Below are 17635 nucleotides of genomic sequence, written 5' to 3'. Positions count from 1 at the left end.
ACTTGACCTGGTTGTAGAAGGTCCTTGAAAGCTATAATAGCATTTATTACTGCTAGCATTTCTTTTTGATTGATGTGAAGGTGCTTTTCTTTTTGGGACCATTTGCCCTGAATTCACCGATCTGTCATGTGCGCCCCCCCCCCCCCAGGCGTAGTCCGAGGCGTCTGTTGTGATGACTTGATTTGCTTGAGGCTTGCTGAATGGAAGACCTGTGTTTGATTGACATGCTTGAGCCCACCACAGAAATTCCTTTTGCAGACATGGAATTAGTGGTATTATTATTTCCAAACTGTGGCTGTGTTGAGACCATATGTTTTTCAGGTACCATTGTAGTTTCCTCATGTGCAGCTTTGCACATGGGATTAGTAAGATGCAAGATGCCATGAATCCCAGAGCCTGCAGGATTTTCCTTGCAGTCAGCCTGGTGCAATTTGCTAGTGCTCTGAAATACTGTATTAGTTGCCCCTGCTTCTCTGGCGTGAGGTAGGCCATCTGGGTGTTTGTGTCCAAATTGGCACCCAGGAAAATTATCTTCCGAGAGGGTATTAGCCTTGATTTCTTTTTGTTGACTGTGCATCCCAGAGATTTCAATAACATTATTACATAAGCCAGATGTTTCAGAAGAATGTGCTTGCTGTCTGCTTGGATCAGGCAGTCGTCCAAATAGGGGTATATTTGTATCCCTTGAAGTCTGCAGTAGGCAATTACTGATGCCAGGCATTTCGTGAATACTCTGGGCACAGTAGATAAGCCAAAGGGCAACGCAGAGAATTGATAATGGGTTGAACCTGCAAGAAATCTGAGGTACCTTCTGCAATTTTGTCTGATTGGGACATGCAGGTATGCCTCCTTGAGGTCCAATGTTACCAGCCAAGACTCCTTGCCCAGCATGGGAAGAAGTTGCTGTAGAGTGAGCATCTTGAATTTTGATGCAGTAGAAATGTGTTTAGGATGGATAGATCCAAAATAGGTCTTCAATCTTTTCCCTTCCTTGGCACCAGAAATAGCCTGGAATAAAAACCTTGACCTTGTTCGTGCGTAGGTACCTCTTGAATAGCTTTCATGTTTATGAGATCTGTAATTTGCTTTTGTGCCTCTGCCCTTGATTGTGTGGCAGGTTTGGCATGCCTCTCATTTTTGGAAGGGTGTGAAAATGGAATTTGTAGCCTCTGTTTATAATGTCCAGGATCCATTTGTCCTTTGTGACAACATGCCAGTTTTTTGAAAATAATGCCAGCTTTCCTCCTAAGGGGGCTGCCATTTGAAACCTGGTTGGCATGCAAAGGGGAAAGTCATTGGGTTTGCTTTCTGAAAGATTGCGAGTTGTCCTCACCACTTCTTTGTGTAGGGGCTTGCCATTCTCTGCCTCTATACGATCCTTGGGGTTGTCCTCTGCCCCTCGGTCGCCTGTATCTGTCTCTTTGGGGTCTGTCTGTGGCAGGAAAGGACCAGTTTTTGGAAGGCCAATTTCTACTAAAACGTGGGGGTTGAACCTGTAGAAATTCTTTCACAGTTTGCATTGATTTAGCCTTTTCCTCCATTTTCCTTAATACCTCCTCAGCATTAGCACCAAATAGTACATCCTTTTGAAGTGGGGCATCTAGTAATTTAGCTTTGACATGATCAGGCAAGGCTTGTTCCTTGAGCCAGGCATGCCTACGTATGACTGATCCTGTAACAGCAGCTCTACATGAGGCCTCTAGAGCATCAAAACCACATTGTAAGGTATGCTTACCCACTTGTTCTGCACTATGCATCAAATCCTGCAACTCCTTCAAGTCTGGTTGTTCAGGTTGTGACATTTTACTCTTCAATTGTGATAACAAACACTGTTGGTATTTTAGCATATGAAACTGACAGTTTAAGGCCCTCATGGATAAGGTAGCCGAGGTGTATACCTTTTTTTCCCACCTTTCTAAGGATCTGGAATCTCTCTCGGAGGGCAATGGATTTTTGGCAATGGAGGCCTTCACTCCCTTGGGGCCCTGTGAGATGGTTTCTGGGTCAGCAGCATGGCTTTTGTAAAGAAATTGGTGTGAGTCAGGAACCCTGTAGTACCTGTCAGGCTTAACTGGAGCTGGGGGTAGAGAGTCCGGGTTAAGGCAGGCCTCAGAGTAAACATCATCTAGGATGTCCAAGACAGGAGGTATAGCAAGAGGCCTATGCTGAGGTAACAAGAGAAATTCCCTGAGCCTTTTCTTGGAAATCTGAATAATCCTGGCCTTCCCAGTGGAAGTGTTCCCTTAAGGTATGCAAAGTTTCCCCAAATGAGTAATCCTCAGGGGGGGATACAGAAGGGATGGACTCCTCCGCATCAGAGTCTTCAAAAGGGAAGTAAGAATGTTCCTCATCATCAGAGTGCTCTGAAATAATGGAGCCCTGGTCAGAGGAGGGGGAATCTTCCTCCACTCTGGGCCTTTTGTCCGGTGGGGGCTGAGACCCTCTGATTAGAGTAATTAAATCCTCAGCCATTTTAAGCATCTGTTTCTTAGGCATGGGGCCTGTAGATGGGCCCTGTGTAGCTGGTCTCTTAGGGTGCAAGGATGCTTTAGACTTTGTGAAAGCCTTGATGGAGAAAGAAGAGCAAGGTCTGAAGACACCTTGAGTGGAGGTGGACCTGTCCACATTCTGAGTTTCAACGCCAAGAGTGGCTTCGGTATCTGTAGTCGGGGTGTGGGCAGAGGAACCTGCGACTTCGGGCACAGGAGACACCGTCAAAGAAGTGTCGTCGGTAATCAGGGGCTGCGTAGGCGCCTCACTGAGAACCGGACCACGTGTAGTCGGCTTTGGCGTGGTGTTGGTAGAGGCCGTGGACCTCGTGTGTCGGTCCTTGTCTTTGCGTTTTTTAGACAAAACCGGAGTCGGAGTATCCGACGACATAGTATAGTTAAATGCTTTCCCAAAATAATGCTGGGCGAACTCCGCCCGACGCTTAATAGTGCGTTTGTTGAATGTAGCACAAAAGCGACAAACCGAGACGTCGTGGTCTGGGCCTAAACAAGGTATACAGAGGGAATGGAAATCCTTATGCGGTATTTGCTTCCCACAAGAAATACAATTATTAACTTTGTCTGACATCGGTCTGAGGCAAGAAAAGTTTCCCCAACGGGGTACTTAGCTTTTAAGACGACTTCGGTTTCCAAATTTCGAAATTTCAGGAGCTGGCTGACCGGCACTTGCGAACTGCTTCTGCTTCAGGCACCGCGCGGCAAGAAAGACTGAAGAAAATGGCGTCGGCTGGTTCCTTTATACCCCTGTCGCACTGACGTCAGGGAAGAAGCGACGACAACCGACGCCGGACCTAGACTTCGGAATTCGGCCGACCGAGGACCCGCCTGACGGCAGGAGAACCCATCTGTTATGACTGCAGCTGTATGCACGATGAACATCTGTACTATGTTCTTCGTGTTTCACTGTTGCAGTCATCACATTTGGGTTGATTCCCAAAGCTAAGGGATGGAGGAAGAAGTTAAAGAGCAGTAGGGCCAGCTATTAAGCCCTGCAAGACTGCAGTGACAAATACAGCTCTGGATTTAGAAAAGATAGGCATGTGGTAATGCTTGGTGAAGGTATGCACAGAACTCCAGGTAGCAGCTTCTAGGATGTCCCTGGTAGGGATTCCTCTGAGAAAAGCCGCAGAGGTAGATGCAGCCCGGGTGGAATGTGAACTTATGCCCTGTGGGGTAGGTTTTCCATGGTGCTTGTAGCAGAAATTAATGCAATGGGTATCCGTTTGGAAATGGTTTGCTTTGAAATGGCCTTCCCCTCTGCCCCTACAGCAAAGCTAACTAGCAGCTGTTCAGATTTTCTGATAGGCTTAGTCCTGTCCAAACAGAATCTAAGTTGTCCGTGCACGTTCAGAGAATGCAGTATTCGCTCCCCTTTGTTTTGTGGATTAGGGAAAAAATAGGCAAATGAATGGACTGATTTAGGGCCACAGTAGACACCACCTTGGGCATAAAGGAAGGATTAGCCCGGAGGGAAACCCTGTCCGCATGGAAGATAATGAAGGGTTCCCACTGCCATGAGGGCCTGTAATTCAGACACTCTTCTTGCTGAAGTGATGGCTACAAGGAATGTTGTTTTCCAAGAAAGGAATTTCAATTCTGCTGAAGCAGCTGGCTCAAAGGGGGGGGGGGGTGAGCTTTTCCAATACAAAGTTAAGGTCCCAGGCTGGAGTGGGAGCTCTCCTTGGGGGCAGGGTCTTAAATATTTGGCACCTCTAAGGAATTGCTTTAGCAAGGGGTGAGAGAAGAGGGGTGACTTAGTATTATAATGTGCTGAAAAGGCAGAGGCATGAATTTTAATTGACGAGAAAGATAATAATGTGCTGAAAAGGCAGAGGCATGAATTTTAATTGACGAGAAAGATAAGCCCTTGTGGAGCATTTCTGTTAAGTACCATAGAATATGAGTTAAGCTGGGCACCGTTGCACCCATCCCCTGAGCCTGGCTCCAGGAACAGTATCTTTTCCACTTTTCAGCATAGGATTTTCTAGTACTAGGCCTCCTTGCCTCCAGAATGACATCCCGTACCTGCTTACTGAGGGATGCTAGAGGACAGCTCAAGAAATTAGCCAGGCTGCAAGGTACAGGGATTGAAGCGGAGGGTGCAGAATCTGGCCCACCTGCTGGGACGGCAGGGAAGGGGTCTGAGGCAGGTGCCATGGTTGTAGCAGTGTCATACTGCGCAAGAGGGGGTGTACCAGTGCTGGCGTGGCCAGTCTGGTGCAATCAGTATTGTCCTTGGCTTGTCCTGTTTGATCTTTAGTAGAACCTTCAAGAGGAGGGGCAGAGGAGAAAAGGCATAAACTGAGAGGCTTTCCCAGGTAAAGGACAGGGCATCCATTTTCCAAGCTTGACTGTGAGGAGTTCTTGTGCAGAATTTGTTCAATTGGTAGTTCTGAGGGGAGGCAAACAGGTCTACCTCTGGAGTCCCCCACATTTGTTCAAGAGGTTGAATATTTTGGGGTCTAGTTTCCATTCGTGTGGGTCCATGAGATTTCTGTTTAAGTCACCTGCCAGTTAATTGAGTTCGCCTGGCAGGAATTGTGCTTGCAGGTGTACTTGGTAGCTCAAGGCTGTGTCCCACACAGCCATCACTAGTCTGCAGAGGGGGTACGCGTGGGTCCCCCCCCTGCTTGTTTATGTACCACATAACTGTGGTGTTGTCCGTCTTCACCAATAGTTGTCCTGGAAAAATATGGTCTTTGAAGGCTGTCAGAGCATTCTGTACAGCTAACATTTCTTTTTGATTGATATGCAGGCGCATCTGTTTTGGGTTCCATTTGCCCTGAATGCACTGCCCTGCCATGTGAGCCCCCCATGCATAGTCTGACGTGTCTGTTTGGGCGGAAGGGGGTAGAGTGAAATGGAGTCCCTTTACTGTGATAGCAGGCCTCTGCCCACCAGAGGAACTCTGTCTTTATACAAGGAATGGTAGAAATCATTGTTTCCAGGTCCTTAGAATGTTGACACCATAGGCTTTTTAGATACCATTGTAGTTTCCTCATATGCAGTCTTGCTTATGGAATTAGTAAACTGCAAGAGGCCATGAACCCCACAGCTTGCAGTATTTTCCTTGCAGATAGCTGGGGTTCTGTGGCCAATAGTTTGAAGTAGGTTGTCAAATAAACTTGTTTCTCCAGAGTGAGGATTGCCATCTGGGAAGTTGTGTTCAAGCTTGCACCCAGGAATACAATTTGTTGGCAGGGTACTAGGTGAGATTTCTTTTCACTGATTGTGTATCCCACTGAGGTTAGAAGTTTCTTTACGAATGCCAGGTGTTGTATAGCAAGTCCTGGCTTTCTGCCTGAATCAGACAATTGTCCAAGTATGGGTAAATTTGAATATTTCTCTGCTCGCAAAATGCAATGGCTGGAGCTAGACACTTTGTGAACCCCCTGGGTACAGTAGATAAGCCAAAGGAAAGTGCAGAGAACTGAAAGTGCATGGAGCCCACCCTGAAACATAGGTATTGTCTCTGCAGGATCCTCTTACTGGGATGTGCAGGTAAGCTTTCTTTAAGTCTAGGGTTGCCAGCCAGGCATCCTTGGCTAGCATATGAAGAAGCTGTTGAAGAGTTAATATTTTGAATTTTGGAACCACCAGAAATATGTTGAAAATAGAGAGGTCCAGGACAGGACGCCAAGAGTGGTCTTTTCTGGGTACCAGAAAAAGTCGAATAAAAACCTTGTCCCCTTTGTTCTGCTGAGAGAGGTTGAATAGCCCTGATACTGAGAAGAGAGAGAACCTGCTGTTGGGCCTCCACCCACTGATTTGGCAGTAGGTCTGCCCAACCATTTGGGGTTGGCAGTGTGTGGAAGTGGAATCTGTATCCTTGGGAAAACTATGTTCAAAATCCATTTGTCCTGGGTAATGAGTTCCCAGTTTTTGCATGCAGGGTGAGCTTTCCTCCTAAGAGAGCAGGTAGTTGAGCAGGGCTTGGAAGAATTAACGTTAGGTCACTGTGCCATTTTTCCATAGGGGGTGGCTTACTACTCCCTGCTTTGGAAGTGGAAGCCACCCCACTGCTTAGATCTGGGAGTACCCAAAAACACGGTATGGCCAACCGGACCTCTGTAGCTCGAGCAGGAAACTGCCAGGAACACTCCGTTGCACAAAGAGCAGTAAAATTCAGTGTGATTCAAAGGATCCAGACACCAGATGGTAAAAGGCACAGGTTTAATAAAACCACACGAAACACAAGTAACAGGTTAAGCGCTTTCATCCACACACAGCAGACTTCCTCAGAACCAATTAGTGCTGATTGCAAAAACATATATATAGCAGATTTGGCGCCAAAAGTTTATAACATACATTCCTAAACAATTCATTGTTCTAAATGACTTTCCATAAAAGGTAATGAATAAGTCCTACTGAAGGAGTATAAATAATGACTAATAACTTATAACATATTAAATACAATACAAATATACTTTTTTAAGATCTAGTTGAAATACATAAAAATGCAAAATATTTCCTAATGCAAACCTAAAATGTAGATATAACATAGTGTAAAGTACACACGGGAAGTCATCCTAAATGACCTCAAAAAACATTTTAGCCCCGGTCCAAAAGAAGAAAAGGTTTTATACTTATACTTTCATTTAGACCTGGCCAAGAAGTAGCATCACACAATATCTGCCATTTCGTTTCTAGACAGGACAGTCCTATCTTCCAGTTACCCCCATAATCACTCACCCCAACTTGATCAATGATTGTAAATGTAAAACTATGTTGGGGACCTTTTTCACTAATGTGCTTACTAAGTGCATTTTTCATGTCAACTTTTTTGATTTTATACAGATGTTCGTATATACGAGTTTTTAACTTCCTTTCAGTCTTTCCTATGTAGTATGCTTGACAGGAAGAACAGGAAGCCAAATAAACTACACGCAAGGTATTGCAATTCCCTTTTCTACCACAGCATGTGGTTCTATTCTTGTTGCACAATATAATAGTCTTTTTCTCATTAATATATTGACAATATTTGCAACTACCACATTTACTAGTATGTTCGTGTTTGTTCTTCCTAAATTCCTTTTTCTTTCCACCTTCAATAATCCTCTTAATATTAACCGAAGTTTTAAACACACTAATGGGATGATTACCCAATACTGTAACTATGTCCTCAGAACTTAAAAATAAATCCCAGTGCCTGTTCAAAATCTCCTTAACCAAATTGGAATAAGGGCTGAACATGATAACACACACATTCCTTCTATTGCTGACAACTTGCTTTTGGGTTTTCTTGTCCACAAATGTACCACCCAAAAGTGGAACAAATCTATCCCCCCATAATCTTGTCACATATTTGGTCACTTCCTCCACCATAATCACCGGATATCCTCTGGCCTTAAACATATCTGCAACAGTCCTCATCTGATCTTTCATATCTTGTCTAGTAGAACACATTCTTGCAACACGAATGCATTGTCCTTTTAGTACATTTCTAAAGATGTGGGGGGGGGGGGGGGTGACAACTACCAAATTGGATATAATCATCGGAAAAGGTAGATTTCCTGTAGATTTTGGACTTAAAACCTTCATTGGAATTACTGATGTAAGTGTCCAAATAAGGTATACCTAACCTCTCCACTTTATATGTAAATCTTAAAAAACTGGTGGTACTGTTAATGTAAGCTATGAAGTTTGGTATATCTTCCACAGGTCCCTTCCAAATGATAAATAGATCATCCAAAAAGAGAGTATATAAAGCAATGTGTTTAAAATATTCACTAGGCATAACAAATACATTCTCCCACTCGAGCATAACGAGGTTCGCAAAAATGGGGGCACAAGAAGCCCCCATAGCTACTCCTCGAATTTGTTTAAAATATTCTCCTTGGAACTGAATGTAGTTGTGAGAGAGAACAAGTCCCATCATATCTAATATTAAGCATATTTTATCCCATGTGAGTTCAGAATATTTCTTCAAACTATTTCCAAGGTATTCCAAACCTATTGCATTCGGAATGCAGGAAAACAATTCCTGAACATCTATCGTAAGAAATGTCACATCAGGGGACCATAATTCTCGTTTTAGTTTACTTAAGAAATCCCAAGAGTCCTTGGTTAAATGGGGAACATTATTGTATACATGTTTACACCAATGGTCTATAGCGACTCCTACATTAAATGTTTTAGATTTCGAACCGGAAATGATAGGCCTAAAGGGGGGATTTTCGACACTTTTGTGAATTTTGGGAATGCCAACTATTCTAGACATCACTGGGTGCTCAGTTCTAATGAATTCATACACTTCATTCGTAATGCGATTGTCTAATAGATATTCCTCAATAGTCAAATCTATTCTATGATAACCTATATTGATCTGGTTGAGAGAAACTTCTTCATAATTACCAGAATTAAAGAGAATATCTTGAATAGCTTTGCAATAAACATTGGTGTCGTATATGACCAAACCACCCCCTTTATCCGGTTTCATAATTCTAATTTCGCTGTTGGCCACTACCTGGTCCAAACACGCTCTCTCCCCTTTAGTGAGGTTGTCACAAAAAAGTGACAAATACCCTGGATCTCTTCGAATATTTCCATACAAGTGATATATATCTTTACATACCATTCGCTCATAGTTACTAACCTGCACATTAGTTGCAGGAATGTAAGCACTTTTTCTAACTAACTTATTGGGTGAACCATCACATATGGCATCTTTGAACTGCAATGCTAACTGAAGTCTTCGACAGTACAACTTAACTTCCTTTATAGTGTCAAACACATTAAATCTAGCTGATGGAATGAACTTCATTCCCTTGCTGAACAGAGTAAAGAAATCTTGTGTAATGTAAACATCAGTAAAGTTGTACACTTTAAAACCTGCAAAAGAATGAACTGATACTTTACTAACATTACTTGCCATCACATCAATTGAATTTTTATCGTTTATGTCTGTTTCACTAACCAATACTGACTTACTAGCCAATAAATCGAGCACTTCACTATTGTTGGGGGGCCCTCCCCCGTTCGCTACTATCTTCTTTTGCGAAATATGGGGGCTTGATGAAACCTTCCACCCTGAAAATTTTCATCTTCCTCTCTCCTCCTATTTCTACCCCTGTTTAAATCATAATACGACTCATTGGCTCTCGTTCTATTCTGGTTAGAGTGGGGCCAAATATACGCCCTATGTGATTTGTATGCCTCCAAATCTCTTTCTAATTTGTCCAACTTCCTATTATAAATGTCATACGCTTTAAATTTGGCCACTCTAAACTGCTTATTAAATAGTTCCTGCCAAGAATGAAAATTAGGGCCCTGTATAATATCATTGTGCAATTGTTCAATTTCCGCAAGTAAACCCCCAATTTTCTCATCATTAAACTTCATAAGCAGTTTAATATATTCAAAACCAAAGAAATCAAACAAATTATTGAATTCATACAACACTGCCTCATTAAACAGTTCCCCTAATGGGAGTTTAAATAAGTCCTTTGGGCACAATTTTTAAATTCAAACACTTCTCAAGGTACCCATTATCTATTTTAGCACCCTTAATATTGTTGAGTTTTTTACCTAACAAGTAGATTTTGGACTTAATAGAATCATTAATAAAATTCACATTTCTATCATCGTATCCTGCTTTCAGGGCACTGTTATAACCAAAATCAAAGTCATCATTCAAAAAATGATTCATAACATCATTAGAATACTGTCCATAATTTTTATTGTTGTTGTTATTAAAATTGTTATTAGATGCACTTTTGCCCTTATGATTTTGTGTTTTAGCTTTAACACAAGGGCTAGATATTGTATCTTTCACCACAGTACCTTTATAATGTTATATCTACATTTTAGGTTTGCATTAGAAATTTTTTGCATTTTTATGTATTTCAACTAGATCTTAAAAAAGTGTATTTGTATTGTATTTAATATGTTATAAGTTATTAGTCATTATTTATACTCATTCAGTAGGACTTATTCATTACCTTTTATGGAAAGTTAGAACAATGAATTGTTTAGGAATGTATGTTATTAACTTTTGGCGCCAAATTTGCTATATATATGTTTTTGCAATCAGCACTAATTGGTTCTGAGGAAGTCTGCTGTGTGTGGATGAAAGCGCTTAACCTGTTACTTGTGTTTCGTGTGGTTTTATTAAACCTGTGCCTTTTACCATCTGGTGTCTGGATCCTTTGAATTACACTGAATTTTACTGCTCTTTGTGCAACGGATTGTTCCTGGCAGTTTCCTGCTTGAGCTACAGAGGTCCGGTTGGCCATACCATGTTTTTGGGTACTTTCTACACTCATTTTTCTTCAGTTGTTCTCATGGCTGACCCTAGATCTGGGAGTAGTCAGACTGTAGCCTAGGTGGTCTGCTGTTCCTGGGTTTGGACTGAAGCCTGGAAGGGACTGGAAAGGACCAGTTATTTGAAGGCCAATGCCTACTGAATCTGGGAGGCTGTACTTGTAGGAAATCTTTAATAGTTTGCATAGATTCAGCTTTTTCCTCCATTCTTTCGAGGACTTCTGCTTTGTTGTCAAAAAGGCGGTCTTGGTTTAAGGGAGCATCCAGTAATTTAGCTTTAACATGATTTGGCAAGTTTTGTTCCTTAAGCCAAGCATGCCTTCTAAGTACAGACCCAGTGACAGCAGCTCTGCAAGATGCTTCGAAAGCATCAAAACCACATTGCAAAGTATGTTTACCAACTTGTTCTGCAGAATGCATTAAATCTTGCAAATCTTTGTGTTCAGCACAGTCAGGAATCAACATCATTTTCTGTCTAAGCAGTCCCATAATATGCTGCAGCTACTTTAACATATGAAACTGGCAATTTAAAGCCCTAATGGCCAAAGTAGCAGAAGTGTATACCTTCTTACCCCATCTGTCAAAGGCTTTAGAATCTCTATTAAATAATTGTTTATTAAATATTTGTCTTAGTAGCTCGGATTTGCCGTTTTGTCATTATAGTTTTTTGGTTTATTGGTTTTTATTATTTCTTTGTTTATGGCTCTAGAATCTCTATCAGAAGGGGTAGGATTTTTGGCAGCAGTAGCCTTAATGCCTTTTGGTCCTTGGGAAATGGTCTCTGGATCTGCAGAAGGATTCTTGAAGAGGAACTTGAGAGTCAGGTACTCTGTAGTACTGGTCAGGTTTTCTGGGAGCTGGAGGTAAAGTGTCTGGGGTAAGGACAGCTAAAGGTCTGTGTTGAGGTAGGAGTAAGAATTCCCTAAGTCTCTTTTTGGACTCAGAGTAATCCTGGCTTTCCCAGCAGAAATGCTCCCTAAGAGTATGCAAGGTTTCACTGAAAGACAAATCTTCTGGAGAGGAAGCAGAGGGAATGGAATACTCTGCATCAGAATCCTCACAAATAGATAAGGGCAAATCCTAATAATCAGAAGGAGCAGAAATATCAGAATCCTGATCAGAAGAATCAGAAATAAAATCAGTTCTAGGTCTCTTAGAGGGGGAAGACCGGCTTCCCCTAATTAAGGTAAAAAGGTCTTCAGCCATTCTAAGCATTTGTTTTTGAGGCATATGGGCCTGAGCCAGTGTTTGGTCAGTTTTCTAGGCGTAGTGCGAGTTTTTGGCCTGGATGAAAATGATGGTGTCTGTTTAATATGAATGTCTGTAGGCCTGAATACACCCTCAGAAGCCGGTGCCTGCACAGTGGCTCCGAACTCATCCAAGTTAGAGACATCTGCAGGTTCCGTAGTTGAAGAAGCATCTTGTGGCACACTGGACTCCGAATGGGTCTCAGTAGAGGCCTGCGAATCTGAAGTAGCGGGTATCAGGGGCTGCGAAAGCACCTCCCTGAGTACCGATGGACTGGTGACTAGCTTAACGGAAGCATCGGCAGTTTTGGACCTATGCGGTCTGTCTCTGTCTTTATCCTTACGTTTTTATGGAAGATCGGTAGTCGGATGGCTAAGGAAGCCACTTCGGAGTACACAGAGTATGAAAGTAAATGGCTGCAAAATTAGCCCGATGATGACTAGTTTGGGTGTTGAACAAGGCACAAAAGCGACAGCAAGGGACGTAGTGGTCTGGGCCTAAACAAGGGATGCAGTAAGAATGCAAATCTCTATGAGGTATTTGCTTTCCACAGGTAAGATAATTAACTTTTACTGACATCGGTTAGAGCAAGAAAAAGGATCCTCAACGGGGTACTTATCTTTTTTGAAGACTTTGAGTCTGAAACTCGAAAACGAAAATTTCAGGAGTCTGCCGACTGGCACTTGCGAACTGCTTCTGCTTTGGGCACTGCATGAAAGACTGATGTAATGGCATCGGCTGCATGTTTTATACCCCTGACGACCTGACATCATGGAAGAAGCGACAGCATCAGACACACAAATCCGAAGACTCTGGTATTCAGGCCGGCTGAGGGCTACCTGCAGGCAGATAACCCAAATGTGAAGACTGCAAAAGTGAAACACGAAGATCATACAGCTGAATGAATTACACACTCCCAGAAAAAAATCTAAGCTGCGTACATGCAACAAAAACTTCACACACACTAAATATGTAGCTAGGCAGGTTAACATGAAACAGTGAAGTTTGACTGTTCACAAAGCAACGCAAATGCAGTGCAAGTACTTGCATATCATACCTCTGTAGTGCATTCACTTTGTTCTTATTTTTGTCAACAGTACCCGTGGATGGCTGGAGGAAATTTGGATTAAGTTTGTATAACTCATGAAGCAACTTCTGCTCATATTCTTGGTGTTTGCCAGCCTAAAAGAAAAACAGGTATGATTTGGAGAAAAGCAAATGTACTACAAAAAAGCAATGTGAAAAAGTATATAACTTTGAGGTCTACATCTACCCAACATATACCAGTGACTATATATGCCAACAGTCCTAACAAGCATTAACAATACTTGTAAAATTACATGCACAACTTAATTATTTACCCCAGGATATTTTTATACTACCAGAAAAAATATCCGAATACCCCTACAGTAGTTCTTGTTCTTTTTTTTTTTAGCTGTGATGCAACCTTCAATGTGAAACACAGACAAGCTGTGTCGTTAAGTACATTTAACTAACAGTACATCTTTAAAAAGTCACTATCAGTAGACATTAACAGGTAAAACTCTCCTTATTTTGTTGTAATTTCAGTCCTCAGACTAAAAAAGGGGGCGGGGGTGGGCCTTGTTCCCTGTAGGTACCAATGCAGCTCTTGTGCTGCAATGACCTGATGACGTATATAATGGCTGCAAGTATAAGTGCCTGCACATTTTCTCTTCAGTTCAAGACAGAATTCCCTTGCAGGAAATAAAAAAATATGCGTTATGTCTACACACGTGCGGAGGTGGTTGGGGTGAGACAACCCTTCCAAAATTTGATCAAACATTTATACAACACTGTCAATCTGCTTCCTAAATACTGGTTAGATGACATGTGGGCAAAGCTGCAAACTGAATAAAATAGCCAGCAAAATATGGTTTGCCTCTCTACTACTAAAAATAAAAAAAATACCAATAACTATAAAAAAATCTTAATATTGCAAACTAAACTGTAATAGCTCAACAGAAATGGTGTCACAACATTCTAAACATTAAGTCACTAAAGGAAAATATAAAACAAGTTTAAGGAGGAGGATTCTAAGACGGTGCAGACATGGTAAGGAACAAATCAAATTAATCAGTGAAATAGGTTGTGAGAAATACCATCATTAATGCACTGATGGAAAAAATACTGTTGAGAAACTTCTCAGTCACAGCCATGTATAAGAAGCACAGATTCCCACAGGAAATACCGTAATGGGAGGGGCAGCTTTCCTGTTACAAACACGTGTCAAAGATTTACAGCTAGGTTAAGTTTTCGTACAGTGCCTATTCCCAAAAAGATTACACAACTACATCAGTACATCAAAATATTTTGGAAAAATACCAAACAGTACCATGCCCTACAAAACAGCAGAATCAAAATCAGGTGAATTTATCTGCACTGTAGATACAAAGATCAGTAACAGCAAAGCAGACACTGAAAAGGTCCTTGATTAAATGCCGTCTGAAGCAAAGAGCTGTGCAAAGTGTCAGGCCTGAATTATATAACGTTTACTGCAGCAATCTCATACCTTTGAAGGCACAAAATATGTACACATACCTGTGCCACTCATGTGATACAAATCTACTATGTTACAAAATCAAACATTTGACAAACTGCTTGAAGTAAAGGAACCGTGTGAACATACAAAAAAGACAGAAGTCTTCTTACTGCAGTAATTGTATACAGCAGCATGCTTCTCACCTGTCTGGTAACGAGCACACAGTACCAAATTTCTAACTCAAACAGGCAGACGCGAAATATCAAGTTACACCTTGAAATTATGATTTTTACAACCTTTTTCATGGGGCTCCTACAGCTCATCATTTAGTGCAGTGTAAAAGGCAGGAGGTCAATAGGTTCATCAGATTCTAAGAAAATGGCAGCAGCGTCAGGAGGAGGAGTCTTATACAAAAACGTATAGGAATCGAACTCTACAAAAATGTGTCCGCTTCTTGGTGGGGGGGGGGGGGGTTGGGTCTCTGGGATCACCAAAGCCAAAACAAAGGCATCCTACCATTGTAAGTAATTTACCTCCAAAGGAACATTCCTCCACAGGAGGATCATGAAACACAGTATGCTCCTCTTCAGACTTGTACCCCACAGGAAAATTAGAGAGTAAACCAAGTTATCTCCATCAGAATCGCACACCTCTGAAGAAGAATCTCTCCCTCTTCAGAAAAGTTGTGGAAGGAGGAGGCATGAACCGTGGGAACTTAAGGGACACTACAGCCTTATACTCTACATGAGAAAATGCATACCACTCCTCCTGAGGATTCCTGACTGATAGGGAGGGTTGGAGCCTGCACATAAACAGGTTCTGCCCCTTGATGTACCTCAGTTAAGGGGAACCTAGTACTTCTCAAATAATTTGAGGAATGACACTGGGTCTCTCTAAAATCAACATTGGCTCTCCCTTAACAGCAGAGGCAGCCATCTTACTGGTCAAAGAGAAGTCAGGTATACACTACCAAAGTACGTCCCAGCATAAACATGAAAATGCAGAAAAAACAAGGAACGTTCCACCACAGCGAAATAAGCATAAAACTTTTAATGGACAAAAACAACTTATATCCTCAGAACCAGGACAAGCGCTTTTGGCAAGATGCCTTCTTCAGATCCTGATTAATTAGTCCTGAGCATCTTGTTTTGAAAAAACAGACATGCAATCACAATGAAAACTTTTAAGTAACGTGGCACATTAAATAAAATGCAAATTGGCATAATTCATCAACTATTAGGGTTGAACAGTCATTCTCTGTATGCATAAAGACTTTGACTTGACAGCCAATGGAATAGTTTCTTAAGTCTCTTCCTCATTATTTCCTCCAATATAGAGGACTTAACCCAAACCAAGTCTCTCAACCAATAATAAACATAGGCTTGTCAAGCCCCTCTTTGCCATCCAACCAAAACAAAGTCTTTGGTTGACACTAGCGAATGAGGTTAGGCTTTGCCTACAGATCAACCAGCCGATGTGATCGTAGTAAGAATGGAAAAAAAATGTATTTCATCAAATAGGAATGCTTCTGTTTTTAATAGACTTTAGCAATCACTTAGTTATTTGGGTTTAGCTTCAAGATATCCTTGCCTGCAGCACTTACTTTATCACAAAGAACTTTAAAGAACGTTTTATTTGTGCTTGCACATCTCCGCAGAAACAGCAGACCCATGTTGTCATCCTTTCATATCATGGTGCTTTTAAGACTTTTTAGTTTTTAATTTAATCACAAAGCAATTAAATGTTCTTAGGATTCATATTTTATCTTCACAGAACTCCTTGTTTCACAATACGGTTGCTAGTATCATGATGGTTACTATTCTTTTCCTAGCCAATCAATACTGAGGTTTTCACATTTTCAACCAAGAGAGACCATTCATAAACTCATTGTGATTGAAATGTTTTGTTCTCATGCTTGCACATCTCCGCAGAGACGGAAGACCCATTATGTCATCCATCGGTTACAATCCTTTCAAGATTTCACGGTGCTTTTATTACTTTTTGTTTTTAATTTAGTCACAAAGCAATTAAATGTTCTTAGGACAGACATTTTATCTTTTTAAAGGTCCTCATTTCAAAATACGGTTGGTAGTGTCATTGTTGTTACTATTCCTTTCCTAGCCAATCGGTATTCAGGATTCAAATTTTCAACCAATAGAGACCATTCATACATGCATTATGACTGGAGATGACAAATATTGCTGCTCATTTCCTAGCCAATCGGCATATAAAATTACCTTTCATAGCCAATAAAAACTATTCCCAGTCAAAGATAGTGTCACATTCATATATCAAATTCATTTTTCATCTTCATAGAAATCCTTGGTTCACAATACGGTTGCTAGTATCACAGTGGTTACTATTCTTTCCCTAGCCAATCCGTATTCAAGATTTCACATTTTCAACCAATAGAGACCCTTCATGGACTCATTGTGATTAAAATGTTTTATTTTTGTGCTTGCACATCTCCGCAGAGATGGCAGACCCATAATATCATCCAATGGTTACATTCCTTTCATAATATCATGGTGGTTTTAACATTTTTTTAGTTTTTAATTTAGAGTCAAAGCAAATAAATGTTCTTAGGATTAACATTTTATTTTCTCAAAAGTCCTCGTTTCACAATATGGTTGTTAGTGCTATTATTCCTTTTCTAGCCAATCGGTATTCAGGATTCACATTTTCAACCAATAGAGACCATTCATATTCTCATTGTGATTGGAGATCACAAGTATTGCTGTTCGGTTCCTGGCCAATCGGCATTTCAAAGCCAATAAAAACTATTCACAGTCAAAGATAGTGTCACAACATATAACTTGAAAAAAACACTTCATAACTGTTTTGGATAAGCTTCATATTAACTTTGCAAATGCAATTCCCCTAATTAAAAACTTCATATAGTGCTTCTTTATGTACTTAAATATCTAGGAAAAAGCACGAGATTAATGATGCTCATCACAAGTTTTGTGTTCTTACTTATGCTTTAGATTACATTTTGATACGTTACAAACTGATTTTATCCAAAATATTGCTCTTGCAGAGGCTCTTAAAGTGTATGATTATACTTTCATACACAGCCTTAACTTATACTATGATGTAAAACAACAATTACCAT

The 17635-nt window shown here is 41.1% G+C and overlaps 1 protein-coding gene across 1 annotated transcript in view; it reads right to left on the bottom strand.

Moving 5' to 3' along the window:
• Positions 1-17635, bottom strand: part of CNOT4 (CCR4-NOT transcription complex subunit 4) — a 1808607-nt gene that overhangs the window by 1114258 nt on the left and 676714 nt on the right. The window contains exon 7 of the mRNA XM_044087468.1: positions 13078-13202. Within this exon, the coding sequence (XP_043943403.1) occupies positions 13078-13202 (125 nt within the window). The remainder of the gene's footprint in view (positions 1-13077; positions 13203-17635) is intronic.

This window comes from Protopterus annectens, chromosome 11.part0 (assembly GCF_019279795.1).
Source record: "Protopterus annectens isolate FY-2018-M chromosome 11.part0, PAN1.0, whole genome shotgun sequence".
Classification (NCBI taxonomy): domain Eukaryota; kingdom Metazoa; phylum Chordata; order Ceratodontiformes; family Protopteridae; genus Protopterus; species Protopterus annectens.
Note: the sequence above shows the minus strand (reverse complement) of the source record. Positions and strands in the feature narration are given on the sequence as shown.